We start from the raw sequence: 24,061 nt of genomic DNA on the forward strand, positions 1-24,061 counted from the left end.
CCCTCTCCTAGCACCCACCTCTCACTCCCAGGGCATCACAACTGCCCATGAAATCTGCAAGCCTCAGCTGGAGGACATCTCCCTCTGAGATGAGGGGGAAGAGCAGGCACATGGGGGTACAGAGGAAGGAGGGCATTATCAGGACTAAGCACCTTCATTTTGATCATGGAAAGCAACTTACCTGACTCAGAATGAAAGGCTACATCTGAAGCAGAAACAGGAATTCCATTTCACCACCTTACATCAGACAGGCCAGTCTGTTTAACCCAGAAGGCTGAGAGGAGAGCAGGAAACTGGGATTCAGGACAGCAGCCTTGCTACTGGAACCGCCATCCTGTGCAGAGGCATGCCTGAGACCTTCCCTCTCTTCTAATCATTTAACAAATGTTCAGAGTACCTCCCATTTGCCAAGCACTGGGACCAGTGAGGACTCAAGCAACACAAGGAGGGATCAAGAACCCAAGACCAGAAGCAAGAGGTCAGCCTTCTCCTCCTGTACCATCAGTGACATAAGATTCTCAGCCTAAATCCCATATGGCCATGACTCCCCCATTTATAAAATGGAGAGGGCAATCAGACCCTGCTTATTTCACACAACTGTTTCAAAACAGGTAGGACTAAATTCAAATGCTTAAATACAAAACGCTTAAAAAAAGAAAACAACAAAGAGAAGAAAAGGGGGCTCCTGCATGGCTCAGCCAGTCTAGTGTCTGCCTCCGGCTCAGGTCATAATCTCAGACTCCTGGGATTGACCCCTAGGTTGGACTCCCTGCTGAATAGGAAGTCTGCTTCCCTCTCCTTTTGCCCCTCTCCAAAAAAGTAAATAAAATCTTTAAAAAAGTAAAAAAAAAAAAAAAAAAAAAATCTTAAAAAAAGAGAGAAGAAAAGAAAAAGGAAGAAATAATTTCCTAGGCTAGCCTGATACACCTCCATATCAAAAACAAAGGGAGGAAAACACAAAATGGATAATGGCTAAGGAACTGGGTAGAACTACCTTCTTTGCATGAGACTAGCTTTTACAGAACTCAGGGCTCTTAGGTCATTTCCTTTGGTTCTTTCTGGGCCCAGGAAGCCAATTGATTCACTATGAAGTAATGCAACACACAACTATCAGTTTGGAAACAAGGGAAAGGCACCCTAGGGGACAGCTCTCTCTGCACAGGGAAAAGCCAGTCATCCTCGAAGGACAAATCAGCTGAGACCCACACAATGATAAACTTGTTTATTTCTCTGAATTTAGTTGGCTGCATGCTGTTCCCTGCAAAGATGGGATAAGTACATGATGTCCTTGAGGAACCGTCCCAGGCCTGGTCGAGTATTGTCCACAGGTGGCAACGCCCATCAGAGGTCCAAAAGAAATCTCCTAACCTGGGTCAGATACTTGGGTTTCAAATAGTCACCCAGCTCCTCCTTACAGACCCAGACGTGATGGTCCTTCTTGCTGGTCCGAGAGAAGTCTCCAGTTAATAGCAGGGCTTTGAAGAAGAATACTTTGGCACCAAGGCTGCTCTCTGTCCGCAATGCCTGAGGGAACTTGAACTTGTAGTGGCCACAGGGGGCATTTCCCAGGAACTTGGCTTCCAGGTTGTTCTCTGAAGGGAAGAAGGGAAGATTTGGAAGATGAGGATGCACCCATCTGTTTACTTTTGGCCCCTCAAATGCCAGGGGGTCTCTGTGAGAGTCATTTCCAGTGTGAGGTAAAGCAATCCCTGAGAGTGAGGACGAGGGTCATTCCTGAAGAGCCTCTCCCCATCTCCATCCAAATGCTCCTGGCCCACGGGCTCATGGGCTCCAGATTCACTGGATCTATCCCATGTGCCAAGCTACTACTCTCAAACTGAAGTTAGTGATGCAGTTCAGATACCATTACCTGGAGTCAGGGCACCAAGCTTCTAGACTCAGCCTGGCCATCACTGTTAATGAAGGACTATTACACTGGGTATCTGTAAAGCAAAGCTCTTAACCTCTTATTTTTTTTTTTAATCTTTTAAAGATTTTATTTATTTATTCATGAGAGACACAGGCAGAGGGAGAAGCAGGCTCCATGCAGAGAGCCCAACATGGGACTCGATCCCGGGTCTCCAGGATCACGCCCTGGGCTGAAGGCGGCGCTAAACCGCTGAGCCACTGGGCTGCCCACTCTTAGCCTTTTATTTTTTATTTTTATTTTTTTTTAAAGATTTTATTCATTTATTCATAGAGACAGAGAGAGAGAGGCAGAGACACAGGCAGAGGGAGAAGCAGGCTCCATGCAGCGAGCCCGACGTGGGACTCGATCCAGGGTCTCCAGGATCATGCCCTGGGCTGCAGGCGGCACTAAACCACTGTGCCACCAGGGCTGCCCCACTCTTAGCCTTTTAAAGGGAGTGTCACTTGAAAAGCAAAAAGAGGACCCAATTTGACTTCTGTAGGGTGAAAACATCATATCAATAGTTAAAAGACACAGACAGGTGGTTGGAATTTACCTAGAATCTATAACAAAGGTTTAACCCCAACCGAGCATTTCAAAGGAAGGGGAAAGGACCTACAAATCCTGGCATTTGGAAAGCTGGCTAGCTCAACAGGAAAAATGAAGCTTGATTCCACCAACCTCAGTCCTTACATCAAAACTGACACTACACAGATCAAAGATTTAACCACAGAAATTTAACTTTCATAAAAGGATTGTGCATTCTGGATGGTGGTTTCATAGATGTTTAATATTTTCTGAATGTTTTTGTATTTTCAAATTTTTCATTAAAGAAAAAAGAAACTGAAAGAGTACTAGGAAAAAATGTAGGATACTTTCCATATCATTTTTGAGAGGGAAAGCCCTCACCAAGACACAAATCTTAAAAATCTGTAAAAGACAAAAACATTTTATTTACATAAAACTAAATCTTTCTATAAAGAAAAGCAAAGCATAAAAGTCAAGGACAAAATGGCACACTAACAAAAATATTTCAACACACTCCACAAAGGAGGAGTAATTTCGGGTATAAGTATTTAGAAATCAATGTGGAAAAAGCCAATAGATCCAAAAGAAAAATGAACTAAACATAGAACAAGAAGTTCACATAAAAATAAATACCACTGACCTATAAACTCATTAAAAGATGCTCAATCTTACTAACAATTAAAGAAATAAGAATTCAAACAACATGTCATTACTAAGTCCCAAAACTTTGAGCTGTACACTGCTTGTCAAGAGAAAAATGAGCACTCTCACACCATCAGGGGGGTAGAAATTAGTGTTAACCTCTATTTTTGGCAAGAATTATCTACTTTAATTATGCATACCTTATGCATACCCCTTCATCCAGCGACTTGGCTTCTAGAACTTGATCTTCCCAGAAATGTTTCTCTGCCCATGTGACCAAAGGTAGGTACACAAGACATTCACTACAGCTTATTTCTAAAAGCAAGACTGGTTAAATGAACTGTAGCACATGTATATTATGAATCATATGCTCGTGTCAGAAAGCGTTAAGGTATGGCTTCACATGCTGATACAGAGAGATGCTTAAAAGCTGCAAAGAAGAGAAGCGAAGGTATATAACCATGCTCCTACTATGTGCGGGGGAAAAACAGATGAAGTATGTATGTGCTTGCAATTCCTAAAAAGACCAAAAAAAAAAAATTAAATAAATAAAAAATAAAAGGATACACCAAACACTGTTACTAGCGGATGCCTCTAAAACTAATATTACTTCTTACCCTATACTACATGTACTAGAAACTGTTTTAACAATTTTTTCAGAGCAGCCTGGGTGGCTCAGCGGTTTAGCGCCTCCTTCAGCCCAGGGCATGATCCTGGAGACCCAGGATCGAGTCCCACATCGGGCTCCCTGCAAGGAGCCTGCTTCTCCTTTTGCCTGTGTCTCTGCCTCTCTCTCATGAATAAGTAAGTAAAATCTTTAAAAATAATTTTTTCTCACCACATATAACAAATTGCTTCTCTTAGTACTAAAAAAACAAAAACACAAAAACACTCCACTGATGGGGGTGCTCGGGTGGCTCAGTGGTTAAGCATCTGCCTTTGGCTCAGGTTGTGATCCCGAGGTCCTGGGATGGAGTCCCACACTGGGCACCCCCTCAACCCCAGGTGCCTGTTCCTCCCTCTGCCCATGTCTCTGCCTCTCTGTATCTCATGAATAGATAAAAACTTTACAGAAAAAAAAAAAAACACACACACTACTGGAGCATCCGATGAAGAACTGATATATGACATGAGTTCATCTACAACACAAAATGTCAGCTGTGGGTATCTATGAGTGGTGGAACTACATTGGCAAGCTTCTTTATACTTTCCCGAATTTTTCCACTTATTTCACTGAATATATATTTTTCTATATATCTGGAGAAACAGATTAAAAAATACAGTCAAATCAAGAAGAAAAAAGAAACGGTTCACTACAAGATGAGCAAAGGATCATGGAGAAATTTCAGCAGCCAATAAACCCATGAAAATAAAATACGGTCAACCTTACTAGCGAGCAGGAAACCGCTAATCCAAAAGAGACCATTTTTTACTGACTGGATAAGCAAAAATTAAGGAGACGTTTCCATATGTTGGTGGGGCCTAGACAAGCAGGCACTCCTTACACCAGACCTGAAAATGTCCAGCATTATGCACATTCTGCAGGACTGGGCAGCAGCCAACAAAAACGTACATGTGTCCATCCTTCACCATGAATTCCACCTGGAGGAAGCCCATCTTGCAGGATGTGGGAAATGAGGTGCCAAAGGGGAGGAAAGAAATGGACTCTGACTCATATATACATATATATATGGGTGTACACTTTTACATTTCTTGAGCTTTTGTCATTTTAATTATTCTATATTACCATTTTAATAACTTCACAATAAATCAACACATTTTATTTGTTATGCACCGTTTAATGTCAATGTGTCTTTCGTATGTTTCCTTTCATGTCTGTTCATTACAGCGGGAACATTAGGAGGAGGAAAAGCTGTGCCAAGGTGGAAGCCCTTTCTGCGTGGCAGACGAGAGGGAGAGCAAGCGTCAATCACATATGTGTGAGGGAAGCTGAGCATCTGAACACAGTGATCCTGGCAGGAAACCCAGATGCCACCTCCTAGGTGACAAGGAGGACACGGAAGCATGGTGAAGGTCCCCTCCCCACTCCATTCTGTCTCACTCCTGCTCTCGCAAGCCCCCCAGGCTTTTCGTGGCCAAGGAGCAAAGGGTCACACACTGGCTGCTGCTTTGTTGGCAGGTGTTTGCGCTGGTGGCAGGGCCAGTAAAGTGGTATTGACACTGCCAAATCTACATATTCAGTAAACACTCAGCTGTGAGCCAGGCACTGTGCTGAGAGCTGGGAGCTGGGAGGATGGAAGGGGATAGATCCTGTCTGTACCTTCAAAGGAGTCAGAATTTTAGCTGGGGGAAAAATGTGTCAATAAACAGATTACCAGGCAATGGAAGTAAGTGAAAGAGCATATACTCCACTAGAACATAAGCTCCCATAGAGCAGGGGTAGTGTCCTATTTATCACTGTAACCCCACTGCCCAGACAGTATCCAGCAAATGGTAGGCTCAGAGTAAATGTTGCATAATGTGAATCAAGGCACACACAAATACTATGGGAACCTAGAGGGAGGATTAGTTCTGTCTACATGGAGGCTTGGAGAAGGTTCCACCACAGAAGGTATAATGTATAAGCCGAGTCTTCAAAACTGAGTAGTCACGCCAAGGAGGAGTATACCATTCCAGTCAGAGATCAGCAGGCCACAAAACAGACACATGAATGACCACATTACTGGAGGAACACAGAAGGTCTGCTAGGTTGGAACTCAGAATATACATCAATGTGCAGCCAGATGGAAGACTGGCAAGCTCAGGACCAGAGCAAACGGATCTATAGGCCATTCTTGCAAGTCTGAACTTTTTTGGGAAACCTTCTAGGCAGAGAGATTTGTTGGAAAGTTCATTCTGGCAGCACTGAAGGGCATGACATGAAAGCCATGGGGAATTTATTTGGCATCTAATTCAAAGGTCTAGCACAATGGCTCTCAACCACTGTGATTTCACTCCCAGGGTAATATTTGGCGGCAATGTCTAGGGACATTTTTGGCTGTTAGACTAGGACAAGTGAGGATGGGCTAGTGCTACTGGCATCTAGCGGGTAGAGGCCAGGGATGCTGCTAACCATCCCATAACGCTCAGAACAGCCTCCCCCCGCCCCAAAGAATTACCTGGCCCCAAATGTCAACAGTGCCAAGGATGAGAAAACCTGATCTGGCGAGAAGCAAAAAGGGTGACAGTTAACACTGTGGGAATAAAGAGAGGAATATTTAGAATAGAACAGGTGGAACTTGATAACTTCAGACTGTAAGAATGAGGTCAAAGATAACTCTGACATTTCCAGTTGGGTAAAGGAGTTAAGTGTCAGGCCATTAAGCAAAGCTGCAAGGATAAGAAGAGATGCAGTCTGAGAGTGGTAGGACTGTCAATTTTGAAAGTACACACTAAATTTTTAAATCTCAGTGGGGGACAGGGAAAGCACAGGGATGATCTCGCTAGCCTGCATCCCTAGAGGGTATTTTCAGACCCCTAGATGTGTGTTGAATTGAATGCTTGCCCCTCAAACCACCCATTTTAAGATAAGTAAATAAGCCTCGTACAGAAAGTCTAGGCACTTTCTAATTGGCTGCTCCTGTACTGGGCCCTGGGGCAGAACCTAAATCACAGCAGAAACAACTTTCTCAGGGAAAATACAGATTGTCCATTACTGAGTCACCAAGACATCTTCCTCAAAATGACACCAGAGCCAAGAAATGAAAAATGTCCTCATTTTCAAAGAGACACTCAAAATTCAAAGTCAATTTCAGAAGGCAGTGGATTATCTAGACAGAAACGTTCTGAAACACCAAATACTTCTTCAGGATCTAAAGTATGGGCTAAAGAGAGAATTATGAGTGACAGGCCATATTCTAGATATGAAAGAATTAAAGGTACTTTGTGTTTTTTAAGTTCTCAGTACAATGATGTTGCTTAAAAAAAAAAAAAAGGTAAGTTTATGCGAAGCAGATCAGGAAAAGATTCATCCTATGCAGATATGAAATAAAACCCACTTCAAGAAATTCATAGATTAAACTAATCAAAATTGTGGGAAAAGTGAAAGCCAAACAAGCACACCATGATCATTTTTATGAATAATAAATAATGAAGTTTTCAGTGGCATAAAATCTGAAAATCTGGCATAAATACTAATGATCGGAATCCTGTCTGAACTTTGAATTCCACTGGCGTTCCAAACAGAGACAGAAATGCCACTAAAGAGAAGGCGAGTAGGACCCATCGAATCAGCAGGACCTACGATGGCTACCTACTACAATTAAATATCTTACAACAGTGGACTCAAGAGAAGGTATGGGCCAATTAAGCCTGAAAAAGTACTAGAATTATCTCTTCCTGTGGAATATGCAAAACCATGAAAACCTGGAAATGAAGGCTGTGCGTGTTGTTGGGAAGACAAGGTTCACTGAGCAGAAATTGAACCTCTCCGTTCTTCAGGTACAAAAGCAGTTGTTAAATCTATTAAAGCAACCACAAAGTGCCCTGATGCAACACCGGCCCACTCAAAGAGAGGTGTGAGAGGAGGAAGGACCCACAAGGGAACTCCCAAGTTCCATAGAGGAGGTGAAGGCAGAACAAGATCTACTCAGCCAACCCAGCAGTTTTACCAACCTCCCCAGGCTTGGAACTAAGACCAAGCAGAGTCTTTATGAAGAAAGGAGCCACTGGCTAAAACTTCCAGATCAAAACCTGTTGACAGACCTCTTGCTTTCCCTTCAGAAGCAGCAGCAGACATGGTGGATATTATCTGGAGAATGAAATAGTAGATTTGAGGGGGGAAAATTCAACTCCACACAAAGGATAGAAAAAAAATATGGAGTTCAACAAAGCAAATACTTTTTACAAGTGAAAAAAAGAACTATTTCTTCTGCCGTCAAGAAGACCAAATGCAATATTATATAAAAGGGAAAAAAAAGAAATAGAAGAAAAACTTAAAAATCTCTCTGGGACAAAGACTTTTGCCTAATCTAAGATTTTTTTCTAGTTGAAACTTTCATTGATTTCAGAGTTCCCATTAACAACCCATCTCCAATCCTTCCAGCCATCCTAACAAGTCAGCCTGCATATCCTGTGGCTTAGTGTGAAGCAAGTCTTGTGAGGTTCAGAGGGAAGCAGAGAACTCACCTGAGAGTGTGGCCAGGGTTCGCTCCGCTGTTCCTCGGAGGGTCTCCCCGGGCTGCCACTCTGCCTGGGGAAGCATCCAAACATCCTGGTCTCCAAGCTTCTCTTTGACCAACAGAACAAGGTTCCTGTCTAGCTTCCGCTGCAGTGAGGTTCGGTCATTCTTTTTATCGGCTTCTGTGAAGAAAAGGGGATCACAGAAGACAAAGACTGTGATCTGCCAGAACCAAGAAAGAACAGAGTTTTGCAGTCTTCTTTTAAGGTAGAGCCACAACCTCTGTCCTCTTATAATCAAATTACAATCCTGATCCATCTCTCTAATTCAGACCTCTTTCAGAGTCTCACAATCTTAAGAAAACTACAATGTAAGAAGAGAAAACCAAAAGCTGAACTTCTCCTTTGAAGAGCACAACACAAAGTACTTTGAGCCTTTGGAAAAGCAGCTCTACCCACACTACTTCAAACACTACTACTTCACTGGTTTTGACACTATTAGTGACTTAACTTGGCCCCACTTTCTCTGTTCTTCAGGCTTCATCTCTGAAGCAAAGATAAGAGAACTCAATCCTCTGCTTTAGGAGAGCTTTCAGATAAAACACAGGAAACTAGTGGGAAAGGCTTAATTTCCCCCCCCCCCACTCTCACACCTGAACTAGGAGTTAAACTCAAATAACGTTCATAAAGTTTAACTGAGAGAGAATAGGTTATCCCAACACCCCCCTACCTTCCACTCAAAAATAACATGTGCCTTTAAAAATTTTATTAGGGTGGATGTGAGAAACAGGGAAAAGGATTTATTTTCCTCCCACCTGAAGGAAGTTCTGCAATTCCTTGTTACTTAAAATACAAAGCAAAGGCTAAGCCAATGTCCTTTATCTAGGAACCACAATACTCCCCTTTCCCTTCTCTCCTGCTGGCCTGAAAAGACCACACACCTGTTATGCGAGCCCCAGGTTTGAACTGTAGGAATTTCTGCTCCCATACATCTTCCAAATCCTGCACCAGCAGTATATCCTGTTCATCATCTTCCTCATCATTCAAGTCAGCTTTCTTCTTTGCCAGTCGGCGGGCTTCATCCAATGCACGAAGCTCATGGTCTGAATACCTACTTCTCTCTACCTCAATCTAGGAAAATTAAAAGCACAAAATAGCCACACCAAAACAAAGAACAGGTAGAAGAGAAAACAGAGCTATAGCACACTTGACAGACTCAGAAGTTTACCACCCAGCATAACCAAACATAAAATCAAAACACCACCAAAAAAAAAAAAAAAAAAAGGAAAAAAAGGTCACCCGCACTTTGGGCTTGAGTTACATTTGCTAAAATGTTAGGATGTGATTGGAAGTCAAGCTGCTACAAAGAACAGAGGGATTGGGACAGGCATTGCCTGCCCACTTACCACACTCCTCTGTCAGTGTTTGATCTCACAGTGAGCCTTCCTGCCTCGGGGAGTTTACAGATGCACTCCCTTCTTCCTAGAATGTTTTCCCTCATGCTCTTCTAGAGATTCCTATTTATCCTTCAGATTTCAATTTATTTTCTTTAAAGATTTTATTATTTATTCATGAGACACACAGAAAGAGAGGCAGACACAGGCAGAGGGAGAAGCAGGCGACCTGAGCCAAAGGTAGACATTCAACCACTGAGCCAACCAGGTGCTCCCAGATTTCAATTTAAACATCACTTTCTTAGGGAGATACTCGTTGACACCACCCATTGAATCAACTTAGATGTCCCCGTTAAAACGTTTTACCCTGCGTCTTCCTTTACAACACTCACCAGGGTCTGCGGTTATAGTCATGGGATTATTTGGTTATTGGCTGGCCCACCTCCGCTGGACCGAACACGCGGAGAACCAGAAGCAGGTCTGTCTTACTCATCTCTAGCACTTAGCAAAATAGGTGATAAGTGACTATCTATAAAATGATCAATATTTACATAATAAATAAACCAAGTAAAAACCACGAAGTGAAGTTTAGAGCTCTTAGGAGCCAACACACACACACACCACACACAAACATCTCAAATTCTAGGGAAACAACCTTCAATCACTATCTGTGGGGATTTACGCCCCTCACAGCCACTACACTTAATGTTTGCCCGTTTCCTCACCTGCCGCTTATTACAGGCATCTCATAGATGTGCCCACTACCTTCCTCTATAAACATCACATCGGACTCCCCCTTCTCTAAATCAGCAAGTACCAGGGCGCCTAGGTGGCTCAGTGGTTGAGCGTCCGCCTTCGGCTCAGGGCGTGATCCTGGAGACCCGGGATCGAGTCCCGCATCGGGCTCCCTGCAGGGAGCCTGCTTCTCCCTCTGCCTGTGTCTCTGCCTCTCTCTGTAAATAAAATCTTTTTTAAAAAATTTTAAAAATTACCGTGTGTCCGACCACAAAGGAAAACAATTCTAAAGAGCTGCCTAACGCGACAACATCGAACGCCTTGTACGCAGCGAGCCAACCCTGTAAGGTAGATGCTGATGCGCAGGTTGAGCGTGAAGTTCAGAGAAACGAAGGGACTTGCTCAAGGTTACGCAGACTGACTGGTGCCGGAGTCGGAATCCAGCCCTGGCCCACGTGCTTCTGTGGGTTCCGCAACAGCACCCTGAAGCCGCCGGCCGCACCTCCATCCTACCTGCTGGAAGAGAGCCGCCATCTCTTCCTGCAGCGGGGTCAGCGGCTTCGAAACCAGCGGTGGCCGCTGCAGGCACAACGCGCCCAAAAGACGCCATGGAGACCCGCTGCTCGAGGGTGCGGCCGCGAGGGACAGGCTGCGAGAACCCAGGCTAGCGGTCCGGAGCCCCTCGAGCCGCCGCCAGCCCTTGGCCACCCCAAGCACAGTCCGCCCTACGGGCGCCGCCATGCTCCGGCCCTCCCACAGTGCACCGCGGCTCCCTGCGGGGCCTGGGCCAATCGCATGTTCCCACAAGGCAGCGCGTGAGAGCCCGCGGGCCGTCCGGGGAGCTACTAGAATGAACCATTCCAATATGGAGGGGTGGGCGAAGATTTCATGTTAGAAGATTAGGGCAAAAGGAAGAAACTCTCGGTGGGCACTCGCAATGATAGTTATCGTAGAGCATTTGAATGGGAGTAAAAATCTTTAGTGGGCCTTATGAAGAGGAATGAGATGACTTTCCTTGTACGCTCTCCCCCACAAGCTCTCGTGGTGCTGGCGCCGCGGGCGCCGCGGACGGTGGCTGACGGGGGTCAATTCCAGCCATGCAGGTGGTACGGACGACGAGGTCTTGGCTCTTGCGGTCGTGGGCTTGGTCCCCGACGCCCAGGTGAGAATGATCACCGTCCCCCCCCACCCCCCCACTCCCCGGCGACTGCGCTCCTGCACGTGCCCCTGAGCTGCTTGGACTGCAAGTGGCCGTTAGGCCTGTACCTCACTGAGCTTTCTCTCCCCTCAGGGTCGTGGCGGGGGCGCCAGCCTCCACCATCCACGCCGGCGCCCGGCAGCTGCAAAACCAAGCTGCCAAGCAGGAGGCTGGGGAGAAGGCGGAGGCTTCGACTCCGAGCCGCAGCGGCTTCAGGTGAGGGCCAGTTAAGTCTCGGGACACCGGCGTCACGGTCTAGAGTCCGAGGACCAGTGAATTCCCAACTGTGCCACTTGACATCTTTGGGAGCTTGTGCACGTTAGTCCCTGAGCCCCAGCTTTCTCATATACAGATGGAAAGGGTGCCGAGAGAGGTTGCGGGGGTCAAATGCGATGAGCCTTGGCACACAGACGCTCTGTGAACACTTTGATCAGTGAATGAGCGGAAGTATCACCTTTTTCCCACCGAGAGGGGTCCCACGGCTGACTCACAACCTTCCCTGGGTCTCGGTTGCAACGTGGGAGTTGGGGGTGCTCCGCGGTGGTGTAGGTTATTGAGTTGTTGCAGGGTGGGTTTTGTGCTCCGCCCTAGGGACTGACACGTTGCATTTCCATCAGTGCCACCACCCCTGCGTGCATTCACAACCATTTTGGTGCCCGGCGCTGTGCTAGATGCTGGGAATGCAAGTACAGAAGATGGTTCTACCCCACGAGTAGGTCACAGGCTACTGGGGAAGATAGCCATGCAAACAAATGCAGCATAATCTGGTCAGTAGTGGATGAGAGGTGAAGGAATGAGTGTCTCACTCCCGAGGAGATCAGCCAAGACTGCCGGCAAGATAATGTGGAGCTGAGAACTGAACGGAGTTGGAGTTCAGCTGGACAATGGGAAAGGGGTCATCTTAGGCAAAGCTAATAGTTTGTGTAAAGGCACGTGGTACATTCAGGTGTGAGTGTGATGGCACAAGAGGCCAACAGGAGAAGGAATCAGAATGCTGAGGGTCTCATCTGTAACCGTGCAGCTTTCACACTGTTCCCACTGTAGGCAGTGGGGGGTGGGGAGCTGCTAAAGGAATTTAAGCCAACATCCTGTTATAGTCGTTCAGCAATGTCAGGCACTGTTTAAGGCATTAGGGACACATCAATGACCAAACACTCAAAAAACCCTGTCCCCATAGGACTCAAATTCTCGTGGGAGGGGGCAGTAAATAGAAAACACATAAAACGTGAAGGTACGACAGATGGTGAGAGTGTGTCTAGCAATTGGGAGGAGTACAAGAAGGTCAGTGTGGCATGAGTAAAACAGGTGATGGGGGAAGGGGATGAGTGGTGCCGCCCATCTGTGAGGAGGCAGCTCTACCGGCTTGTAGGTCTTCCTAAGGACCTCAAACAGCTTTGACTCTGAATGAGATGGGAAGCCACTGGAGAATTTTGAAGAGAGGGCTGAAATGATGTTGCTTCATTTTAAAGAGTCCCTTTGGCTGCCATGCTGATAATGGAACTGTCAAGAAGCAAGGATGGAAGCCGGGAGAAGTCTTCTAAGTGGTTAGAAGATTTTTTAAATAATCCAGGCAGGGAATGATGGTGGCTTGGGTCAAGATGACAGCTTTCGGGGTAAGAACATACAGAAAGTGGGACCAACAAGATGTGTTCGTGTAAGGTGTGAGAAAAGGAGAAGAATGAAGAAGGAACACTAAAATCTTTGGCCTAAGCAGCTGGAAAGGTGGAGTTGTTGTTTCTGAAAATGGGGAAGACTGTAGGAGTTTGGCTTTGGGTGGTTAAGTTTGAGATGCTTAATTAACATCTAATGGAGATACAGTGTGGGCTTTTAGAAAGGGAGATCAGGGGACTGATGGGGGCTAGAGACACACACACACTTGGAAGATTCATCGTGTAGATGACATTTAAAACCACAAGACTGCGAGATCATCAAGAATGTAACTGTAGATAAAGAGAAGAGGTCCTAAGACCGAAACCTAGAGTCCTCTGGTGTTTAGAAATTTAGGAGATGAGGAAAAATCAGCAAAGGAGACAAAGAGGGAAACTCCTGAGAGGTGGTAAGAAAACCTAGCGTGGTTTCAAGGCTGGAGAGATCAGCCGTGTCAGATGTTATTGATATAATAAGTCACTGTGCTGATGACAGAACTGCTCGTTTGATTTAACACAGTGAGTTGGTTGGTGACCTTGCCTAGAGTATTTTTGGTGGAATAATAGGACTAAAGTCTGATTGGAGTGGGTTCAAGGAAAATAGAAGACAGAAAGAAATATCAAGTATGGTCCATTCTTTGAGAGGGAGTAGAGAAATGGGCAGGAGTTCAGGAAGGTTTTGGGATAAAGAGGTTTTTGTTTGTTTTTAGGTTGGGGGATGTCAGCATGTTCTGCTGACAGGAATGACATGGGGTAGAAACATTGGTGGAATGATGTCCTTGAGAGGCTAACACAAGTGGAGCATCGTAAGAGGAGAGAAGGGAAAGATTGTGGGCACAGATGTTTGGTAGTAGAAGCAAGAAGAAATTCTGATTGCTTGTATTTCTCTCCGAAGGTCATCATTTGGCTGTGAGGAGACGAGAAGGAGGTGGAGGCTTAGGGAGACAAAGGACGGTCTAAAGTAGTCATCCAGGAGAGTGGAAGAATAATTGAATTGGGGACATGTGTACAGTGCGGGTTGCCAGGCAGTCCTGAGGGCCCACTTGATGCTAGAAGTCATAAAATAAAGCAGTAGTTCCCAGCTGAGGCAGTTTGGCGTCCAGGGGGACTTTTGGCAAAAGTCTGAAGGCATTTTGGTTGTTAGAACTTAGGACAGTGGAGGGACAACTAGTGGGTAGAGGCTGAGGATGCTGCTGAACACCTCACAACACGTAGGCCGGCCCCTCACAACAAAGAATTCTCTTGCCCAAAATGTCAATAGTGTTGAAGTTGAGAAACCACGATACGTATAGAGACCAGTCAACATTGGTATGGATTTTTCCGTAGCCAGCTGTGCAGGGGCATGCCCAGGTTCAGAGTGGCAGGAGAGATGGATTCAGCCATGGTTAGAGTTTGCCAGGAGGGGACGATGAAGTAAGAGGCAGAGGTATGCAAAAGGAGCAATTATAATGATTGGTCATGGAATTTACTAGAGGCCAGGAGAGAAGTAAAGGCCTGGGGGCAGTGAGGGAAAGTGAATCAGTGGGCTTGGAGAAGGGTTCCTAGAGTGAGGGTAGCAGGGGTGTGCCTGGAGGTGGTAGCCTGACGTCATGACGAGGTGTGCAGACATGGCAATGACAAAGGCCAGGTGTGACCACATGAGGAAGCAGCCAGGCTAGGCCAGAGGACACAGGATCATTGGAGAAAAGGAGGTCAAGAAACAGAAGCCAAGGGATTGGAAGGATCTTACAGAAGCCATGCATAGAATTGTGACGGGAGTAGTGAGCCAGGAGCTATAATCCCACATTTTTCTACATGCATTTGCATTTTTAAAATATGGTCTCTAGCCACAATTAGGAAGTGGGGTGCAGGCCGTGAGGCCAGGCTTTCTTTATCTGGGAGCGGAACTACAGCTGAGCTGGCCCAGGTTCCAGCAGCTGCCACACCATCATGGTCCGTCAGGGTTGGTGGCACTTCTTTGCCTGAGCTGCTTGTGATGGGAGTCAGCCTTCCCTTCCAGCCCTTCAGCAGTGGAGAGCAGAGGCTGTTTTCAATCCATGGCCCTTCCGAAGAGACACTATGTATGCTGGCCCCTCTCTATTCTCCCGGTTGTGAGGACAGATATGAAGAGGCAGCAGGCCAGTGCCCAGAAGGCTTTGTCTTTCCTTGGTCTGGGCTGCCCCAGGGTGAACCACTTGTTCCTTTGTACATTGGACCTGGTCGGCTTAAAGGCCTATCTCCGTGCCTTCAGTTAAATGGTTCAAGCTCCAAATCCTCTCAAGTTCAAAACTCTTGCCGTGGGTCACCTGGATGGCTCAGTGGTTGTGCATCGGCCTTTGGCTCAGGGCGTGATCCCAGGGTCCTGGGATCGAGGCCCACATCAGGTTCCCTGCAGGCAGCCTGCTTCTCCCTCTGCCTGTATCTCTGCCTCTCTCTGTCTCTCATAAAATAAATAAAACTTAAAAAAAACCCTTGCTGTATATAAAGGCATTACACTAGCACATCCAGACTTTAGTAGGCTTAGTTCTTAGATCCCGGAGTCAGTAGGTGAAACGATCTATGGGGAAATGATGCAGTTTTAAACATTAATGTCCAATCAGAGCCCCATCCACTCTCCATCTTGGCTTGCAGGTCGAGAAGCCCACAGCCTGCTGAGGGGTCGCATTGTCTCCAGATCAGGCCGGGCAGGAAGGAACACCCTTGAAGACCGTTATGTTATTTTCTGTTTTGTTTTCTATCTCTGGGAAGACAGGTAGGGCTCCGGGGCAGGATTGTACTCCTGTAATAGAGTATTTTCTAAACTAAAGTCCATTGAATTTCAGGAGGTGTTAGGGGATACAAACACGGGTCTGATCCGAGCATGTAGGCAGGATGCAACAGCAGGCTTACTTGTGTCTGGAATCTTGAAGGACACCTGTATTTGAATTAAAGAGAGCACAGCATGGCCAACTGGGCTTTGAACTGAGGTGGACTGGGGTGGCTACCCTAGGAGCAGATCCGGGGTAGAGTTTTTACCTCAAGTGTTTCTTTAATTACAGCATTTACCCTCCAGTTCCAGGACAGGAGAGCCCTCTGAGGTGGGCAGGAAAGAAATTCGAAGAGATCCCAATCGCACACATTAAAGCATCCTACAACAAGTAAGTGGCAGAAGCACCTAGGCTGGTTTCAAGGGGGCTTCTTTCCCCTTCATGGGCGGTGGAGAGGGGTTGGGGGGGCACACCCAGGGGCCCCCATTCCTCTTGGTAGTGTCAATGCAGAGGCCCCCCAACGCCTCTCCTCCTTGTTTTGGGAAACGACATGTCTTTGTAAAGTTTATTCAGATTTCATGAAATGTGAGCTAGGTTGAGCACGTTACAGTGTTCAGCTCTCTCTGCGTGCCTTAGGACTAGTATCTCCTGGCCTCACTCAGGAGTTGCAGAGAACATTTAAGAAGGTGTGCTAAGTGTAAGTAGATCCTGGGGAACAGAGGATGGGTGAGATAAACATGAGAGCAGTGGTTTAAGAGGATATGATTTATTGACAAACAAACCTACCAAAATGTAAATCTGCAAGAAGCACTTACCCTGGGCCATTGTGCACTGACCCCCAACCTTGTAGGGCTAAACGAGAGTTGTGATTTAATGTGTGACTTCCACGTGAGTGCTGAGGGCCTCCCCAGCTGCGTGTTGACAGCAGAAGCCATCCTGACATCAGGGACAATTTTGCAGTCCAGCCCTGCCGGGGGAGGGGGTCAATCTTTGGTCACAGCCTGCCCATGAAGCAATTCAGAGAACCATACAAGAAACCATTGCTCGTTGGGGATGGAGTGTGGGGCACAGCTGAGATGCCACAGGATTCACCCAGCATTCATGTGAGAAGCTCCAAATGAGAGCACCTGGATTTCTTTTTCTCCCCTCTTCAGGCTAACAAGGACATAGGTTAGTGTTCCCTGTGTGTAGAAGCACCTATGGCCAGCCCTGTAGATCGCTGTTGAAGTTGTATCAGGGACAGGCATTTCTCTTACGCTTCTGTTTGCACTGGACACCCTGGGAGCTCCGCTAGGGGGGAAGGGCAGTTGTAGCCAGGCCGACAGGCAGATGGCCCAGAACCGGGGCTACCCTCTATCTTCCCCCTAGCTGCTCCTCTCCCTCTCTCCTTACATGATGCCTCAGGGAGCTCTTCAGGCCAGAAGATGGAGCGATGGTGGCCAAGGAGTAATGAAAATCATGTCTAAGTATTTCTTAAAGTCAGAGATGACTAGAAAAGAAGTGTCACTTAAAAGTTTTTTGATGGTGGAACAGTGTCATTTAGCATTAAAATTATCCACTATAGTAATACTGCTTACTGTGTTAGGTATGATAACGGTTTTGTGGGATTTTTTTTTTAAGTCACTATCCCTGTTATAATAAGAGCATTAATTCCTCTCATGGGGGCTCCACCCTTGTGACCTACTCACCTCCCATGGGCCCCTCCTCCAAATACAATCACATTTGGGGTTAGGATTTCTTTTTTTTTTTTTTTTTAAGATTTTATTTATTTATTCATGAGAGACACACAGAGAGAGGCAGAGACACAGGCAGAGGGAGAAGCAGACACCTTGCGGGGAGCCCGATGTGGGACTCGATTCTAGGACCCCAGGATCATGACCTGAAGCAAAGGCAGATGCTCAACCATGAGCCACCCAGGCATCCCTGGGGTTAGGATTTCAACTTGAATTTGGGGTGACACAAACATGTGGTCCATTAACAGAGCAGTCCTTAGATTGATTGACATGTCAGGTTTTGATGAGGTTTAGGGGATGATTCTGACCTTTCTAGACACCTCCTGTAGGAGTTCAAAAAGCATTCATCTGAGAAGCTCAAAGGGAAAGCAACTGATCTTCCGCGGGCTCAGACAGCCCTGGCTCAGTGCCCTTACTTCCCTGGCCAGTGGTCATAGCCTGTGCACTTCCCTGCTTCCTCAGCACGCAGATCCAGGTGGTCTCTGCCGCTAACCAGCCCCTTGCCCGCACTTCCTGTGGCACGGAGGGATTCCGGAACGCCAAGAAGGGCACGGGCATTGCTGCACAAACAGCAGGCATAGCCGCCGCTGTGGTAAGTGTGTGTTCCTTCTGGCTCCCTCTATGATGGGTTCCATTTTCTGCATGGCTCATCCCTGTGAGGAAGGTTCTTGAAGTTGTTCAGAAACAATGCTATCGGACAACTCTTGTTCAATACCCCACCTTGGCGGCAGTTTGAAGAGGTCTCTCTGTCGCTTTCTCTCTCTCTCTCTCTCTCTCAAGCAATACTAATTTCATTGTGAACTGTTGCAGACCTTTCTAGAAGCACATTGGCAATATGGTCCTATTGACCGTCTGCTGTACACCAGACACTTTACATTCGTTACCTTAAATCCTCAGAAGATGCTTAGTATTACCCATGTCTTTAAGAGCCAGTTAAAGTCCAGAGTGCGACTTGCTCAGTCATCGGTCTGGGATCGCGGCCTACGTGCTGTCTACCATAGCACCAGCCTCACAAAGGTTCACACTCTGCCAAACAAGAAGTATTTCCTGAGGGAAAACCTTGGCCTTCAAATAAAGCTCGATGCCCCAACATATTATTTGCCACGTATTAATGATCGTCAGTATACAATACAGATTGTATACAGTTAGAAGGTCAGTGTTAATAGTGGCTTCTGCATGGCAGGTTGAGTGACTTTGTTGAGTGTTTTCCAGACTTTCTATAATGAACTACTTTTATAATCAAGAGAGAAAATATTAAATAACACTTAAAATTTAAAACACCTGAAAACGATAACTTTTTCAATGGGTTATTTAGGCTCAGCCTTAAAATTCTGCATTTACTGAGGAAAAGGTGAGTGATATTTAGAAATCTCCATCAGGTGGCAGTGCCGCCCTGGGTTAACCAGGATCACAGTTGACTATAAATCTAGAATCTGACGCATTCTGTGCTCTCTGCTGGTGTCTGCCCTGCACTGTGACCATGTGTCCTTTGCTTCCTTCCCTGTTTTCTGCCTGTTTACGTGTGTGGGTGCCTTTCCCCCAGAACTCGTAACCCTCTTGCTCCAAATGGTAGCAGCAAGAGAGTTTGGATGTAGCAGTTCTCTTTCTAGAGCACTAACCACTCACCTCTCCTCTCCAGAAAGCTACGGGGAAGGGAGTGACCCACATCCGAGTGGTGGTGAAGGGCCTGGGGCCAGGGCGCTTGGTAAGTAGCCAGGAGTCTCTGCAGTGAGTGTGCTTCTTTAGTGAGAGAAACGGGCTTGAGCGTAGAGTCGAGAATGGAAGAAGCCTCTGGCAGATTTCCAGGATGGCTGGAGTTTCTTTCTGGTCTTCTAACCTACAGAGCTTCTCAAAAGCAAGTCTAGGTCATCGAGTTTAATTTATCAGACCCATATTGAGTGCCTGCTGTGTGCCAGGCACTGGGCATAGAAAGGTGGGGGGGTTGTCACAGGCAGGTCCCTTAGCACAGACTCGTGGGTACAGTGGTAAAGCTTGCGCCCAAGGTGCTGGGAGCCCACTGGGTATATCCTCGAAGAGGTGATATATCTGTACTGACTTTCAAGAATAGTGAGGCATTAGCCAGGTATGTGGGGAGGGAGGGTACATTCCAGACAGAGGACACTACAGAAGCATAATGCTTAAGGTAGGTGTGTAGGGGTTCATAGGTAATCTCGGTTTTCAGATGGTAAAGCACGAGGTGGGAAGTGGCAGGTGTTTCTAGAGAAATTGACAGTGGTGAGGACACGGTGAAGGGTTTGGTTCGGTTGGGTGTCTGTTGTGAGAGAACAGTTAGAATTGTAGGTTTCACAGCCCCCTGGTGCCCCTCCGAGCCCTGCCTGGACATGCTGGGTCATCGTGTGTGGGACCACGGCATTCTGCTGTTCTTCTGCTCCTTCCAGTCTGCCATCAAGGGACTGACCATGGGGGGCCTGGAGGTGATCTCCATCACAGACAACACTCCTATCCCGCACAATGGCTGCCGCCCCAGGAAGGCTCGGAGGCTGTGATGGAAAGGAAGCCTGCCCCTGAACCTGCCCTCAAGTCCTACCTCCAGCTGGACCTCGTAGAAGGCACCCTGTCCAACCCGTCTCCAGTGGAGGGCTTGCTAGAGACCTCTCAGGGAGTAAGGGGGAGACTTGCCCTCTAGCGTGGTGGCCTTGCTTGTTCCTCCGACTGGAGACCAGTGTCCAGAAGGGACTCGAGAGGAGCTCCAGGACAGCTGCCACTTAGACTCCATAGCCAATAAATGCTGCCTCTGCTCTGCAAAAATAAAAATATCTCTGCCACCTGAAGTAATTTGTGATTGTTTTTGCTTGAAGAGTTGCAAACATCAATCCAGGCTGCCTTCCAAAAGTGAGAAGGTGACTGGATGGAGGGGAGACCCCAGACACGGGGGAAACATAGACATGAGCCGCTGTTTACTAGGCAGCTTCCTCACTGCTTCCAGGTGTTTCCTTTCGGGCCCCAGATTGAGAACTTCTTGCCTCCTCCCTCTGGAGTATTCTGGTTGTAGAAATTCCACCGTCAATAGGCCTAGTTAAAATTAGCCTAAAGTTCCCAGTGGTGTGGGAGGCCTACCTGCACTCCCCTGCGGTGACGTCACCTGACACACACTGAGGCCCTCCCTCCACATTCCCAGCACCCAAGACCCAGGGACCCTGGAGAGAGGAAGGAGAGGAGTATAAAATGGGCTTTTCTAGAAAATAGAGTGGATGGAGGAATGGGCAGGAGCAATAGATAGTGTGGAGCCCTATCCACTATTGTGGATAGGACAAAAGCAGGAGCTCCAGGCAGAACTGGCTGCTCATCCATCAGCTCTGAGTGCCCCCGGACGCCAAATGGGAGCGGGAGGCTGGGGTTCTAGAGACCCAAGGGGAGGGACGCCGGCTCCGTGGGCAGAGAGGGCCAGGGTGGAGGGCATGGCCAAGGGGAAGGAGCAGCACACGTCCGGAGAAGCATCGTTCCTCACTCGGGAGCCAGCTGAAGGAAGGGCCCTGCTGAGCACAGAGAGGCCATAGGCCTGGACCCCAGGGACTTCATGCACCTCTTGAACAGGGAAACCACTGTCATGCAGGGCTGGAGGCAGAAAAGACCACATCCGGGGCACAAATTTATTTTTTTAAAGGTTTTCTTTATTCATGAAAGACAGAGGCAGAGGGAGAAGCAGGCTCCACGCAGGGAGCGCGATATGGGACTAGATCCCGGGTCTCCAGGATCACACCCTGGGCTGCAGGCGGTGCCAAACTGCTGTGCCACCGGGGCTGCCCTGGGCACAAGTTTAAGAGGAAAAATATCTCCCTGCTGCCCTCTCTTCTTTCAGCAGGAGCTGCGAAGGTTTCCTTGTGACCCTTGACTGAAAAAACCCACTCGGAGGCCTGTCGGGTAAAGGCCAAGGCTAGAAGGAGCCCTGCGTCTCACTACATGTAAATGTTATTCGTGAAAAAACACAAGTGCTCACACAGCTCCTGAGAACCACTCCAGGATTTGATAGGGTTCAGCCTTTACTTGGTTGGACAGAGGACACCTGGACAGATTATCCAGCAGGGCCCCAGCAAGAGACAGATGGCTGGAAAGGTTTTGAAGAGAAGTTGAAGGAGGGCTCTTTACAGAGGTGTGGGCAGGGGTGAGAAAACAAAGGTGCTGGAGTGCTCAAGGATTAGGAACAGGAAGCCATTCCCACCCAAGCCTGGCAGGGCCAAGGCAAGGTTCCCAGAACCTGGCTGTGAGGAGCACAGCCTCTGCCAAAACCCTGGCCTGGCCCAGAATGGAAGGAAACGCCTTGACTGTGACCACCCACCCTCTGATCCCCTGCGAGGCGTCCCAGGGGCTGAGCCCAACCAGAAGCAAGAAGGGAGGGGAGCAGGCTGGTGTGGTTAGAATGGTGGTCTTTGTTCTTCCTGAAGTGAAATCCTCCATATGCTGTAGCATCAGAAAACTTCTTACCAAACCATGAGAGACTCCTAAATCTGGGAAACAAACAAAGGGTTGCAGAAGGGGAAGTGGGTGGGGAGATGGTGTAACCGGGTGGATGGGCATTAAGGAGGGCATGTGATGAGCACTGGGTGTTATACTATATGTTGGCAAATTGAATTTAAATTTTTAAAAAATGAAAAAAGCCTTCAAAGAAACTGTAAAAAAATAAAATAATGACTTCAAATGAAATAAAATTTAAAATTAAAAAAAAAGCACATGCTTTTATTTACAGAAGGGCTTTGAAATGGAAGATAATGCTCAAGTACAGAGAGGACACTGGGAGCCATACAAGATCAATGGTGTTGGGCCCAGAAACGGATGCCTGGGGCTACCGCCAGAGCTGGTGGTCAAGGTGTGCAGGAGAATGTGCACTGTTACTGTGAGCTCTCAGGGCACGCTGCTGTGTCCAGGCCCGGGGAGGCCAACGAAGGCGGTGCTCTCTTCATTAGGTCTTGGCCTCTCATAGACTCGGCCCCTCCTAGGGAAGACTAAGGCACATTCACTGAAGCCTGACCAATTAAGGCAGGTAGCATTGACTTCAAACGCTGGCCACCCCGCCCCCTGCTGCCACAAACCCTTCTCAGCAACAGGCCTCCTGGTGGTCCTGAGAACACAGGTGGGCTGCATGCTTGCACTTCCCCCAGGCAGAGACGGAAAGGGGCAGAGCTGGGCAGTGGGTCCCGAGTAGTTGCACAAGTAGAGTATTGGCATCAGCTTGTGTGAGACACTCCCTCGCTTCCAGGCAGCAGGCCCTCGGATTATTTCTATGAGTGCATTCACAGGTTTGTTCCTATAGGCTCAGAGCTGCTGGCCCAGGACTGGTTACATCAGGGAAGCCTCTATGCAGGCAAAGACAAGTACAACTTCTTTCCTTTCCACATAGATGCAATGTTTTCCCATCTTTGAGCCAAGGTCATCACCAGATACCAAGATGTACCGTCACCACTAAAATGAGCCTGCTTGACATGAGAGTCCCTGAATGCTAGCAGAATCTCACTGCACTTGAGGAAAAGCCATTCTCCAGACACCTCTGCCTGCAACCTCACCCTGACCTGTCCATTCAAAAGAATGCATATATACCATCCACTTGGGCCCCTTTATCATTTCTCTCTATGCATTTTTTCCTGTACCCGATAAACATCTTGCTTTTTAAATCTAAGGAGTATCAGCGCCAAGTGATTGGGAGCAGTCACTGCCAAGGCAGAAATTTTCTGTTCAACCAAATTAGGCAAACATAGGTTATTTTGCACAAACAGATTGGGCCCTGGGGGAACAGAGATGCCACTGGCATGACTGTCCTGTATGCAGTTCACAGTCTAAGGAAGCTAGACAGACACAGGGCCAAATTAGAAAAAAAGAAGTTCCAGAAAAGAGGCATGAACGGCCCCTCTGTTTAAGGGATCCAAGAGAAGGCTTGTGTCCCTTAAGAGAAGATGGCAGGCAGAAGCAACTGGATCAGCATCCTTAGGATTGGAAACTGGCAAAGCAACCAGGCCCAAGTTAATGAGGTAAGAGCTCGTTGGGTTACCAGGTACAGGTTGGTTGCTCTGGGAAGTCATGGGGTTCAGACCAGATAGGAAGACAAATGGAGAAAAGAGCTGACCGGAGGGTGAGAGAAGAGGAAGGAGTCAAACACAAGAATAAAGAGCAGGTTCAACAGGTGTGAAGAAGGGGAAGTGGGGGCGCGGAAGGCTGTAGAAGGAACCTGAGCGGTGGGGACTCTAAAGCTCACTCCTTTACAGGTGATGAAGTTGGGTATGTTGTCATCTAAAACTGAGTGTGAGTAAATCTCAGGTTCAAGGCGAGAAACTATAAGCTGTAGACAAAGAAAGCTGTCAGTCTTAACTGCTGAGGCCACAAAGGGAAGTCCGGTCGGGCCATAACCCTGGTCTGCACGGGAACCTGGGTCCCAGTCTGCTCTGCTTCTAACCTGCTTTTATAAGGAATACAAAGGCCAGA

The 24,061-nt window shown here is 47.3% G+C and overlaps 3 protein-coding genes across 3 annotated transcripts in view; 1 reads left to right on the forward strand and 2 right to left on the reverse strand.

Moving 5' to 3' along the window:
- Positions 1-1,207: 1,207 nt before the first annotated feature.
- MRPL46 (mitochondrial ribosomal protein L46) lies at positions 1,208-11,098 on the reverse strand. The gene is made up of 4 exons (XM_041750991.1): positions 10,840-11,098; positions 9,139-9,328; positions 8,207-8,380; positions 1,208-1,592 (listed from the first exon to the last, which is right to left on the reverse strand). Exons 1-4 carry the CDS (start codon positions 11,065-11,067, stop codon positions 1,342-1,344), a joined length of 843 nt encoding a protein of 280 aa, XP_041606925.1. The 5' UTR covers positions 11,068-11,098; the 3' UTR covers positions 1,208-1,341.
- A 162-nt stretch (positions 11,099-11,260) lies between these two features.
- Positions 11,261-20,421, forward strand: MRPS11 (mitochondrial ribosomal protein S11). The gene is made up of 6 exons (XM_041750982.1): positions 11,261-11,488; positions 11,618-11,740; positions 16,188-16,286; positions 18,092-18,221; positions 19,269-19,334; positions 20,029-20,421. The coding sequence occupies exons 1-6, from the start codon at positions 11,424-11,426 to the stop codon at positions 20,134-20,136; spliced, it is 591 nt and encodes a 196-aa protein (XP_041606916.1). The 5' UTR covers positions 11,261-11,423; the 3' UTR covers positions 20,137-20,421.
- A 1,910-nt stretch (positions 20,422-22,331) lies between these two features.
- The window catches only part of DET1 (DET1 partner of COP1 E3 ubiquitin ligase), a 47,892-nt gene continuing 46,162 nt past the window's right edge, over positions 22,332-24,061 (reverse strand). Inside the window, exon 4 of the mRNA XM_041752970.1 lies at positions 22,332-22,590. Within this exon, the coding sequence (XP_041608904.1) occupies positions 22,581-22,590 (10 nt within the window). The 3' untranslated portion in view covers positions 22,332-22,580. The remainder of the gene's footprint in view (positions 22,591-24,061) is intronic.

Source organism: Vulpes lagopus, chromosome 4, assembly GCF_018345385.1.
Source record: "Vulpes lagopus strain Blue_001 chromosome 4, ASM1834538v1, whole genome shotgun sequence".
Taxonomy (NCBI): Eukaryota; Metazoa; Chordata; class Mammalia; order Carnivora; family Canidae; genus Vulpes; species Vulpes lagopus.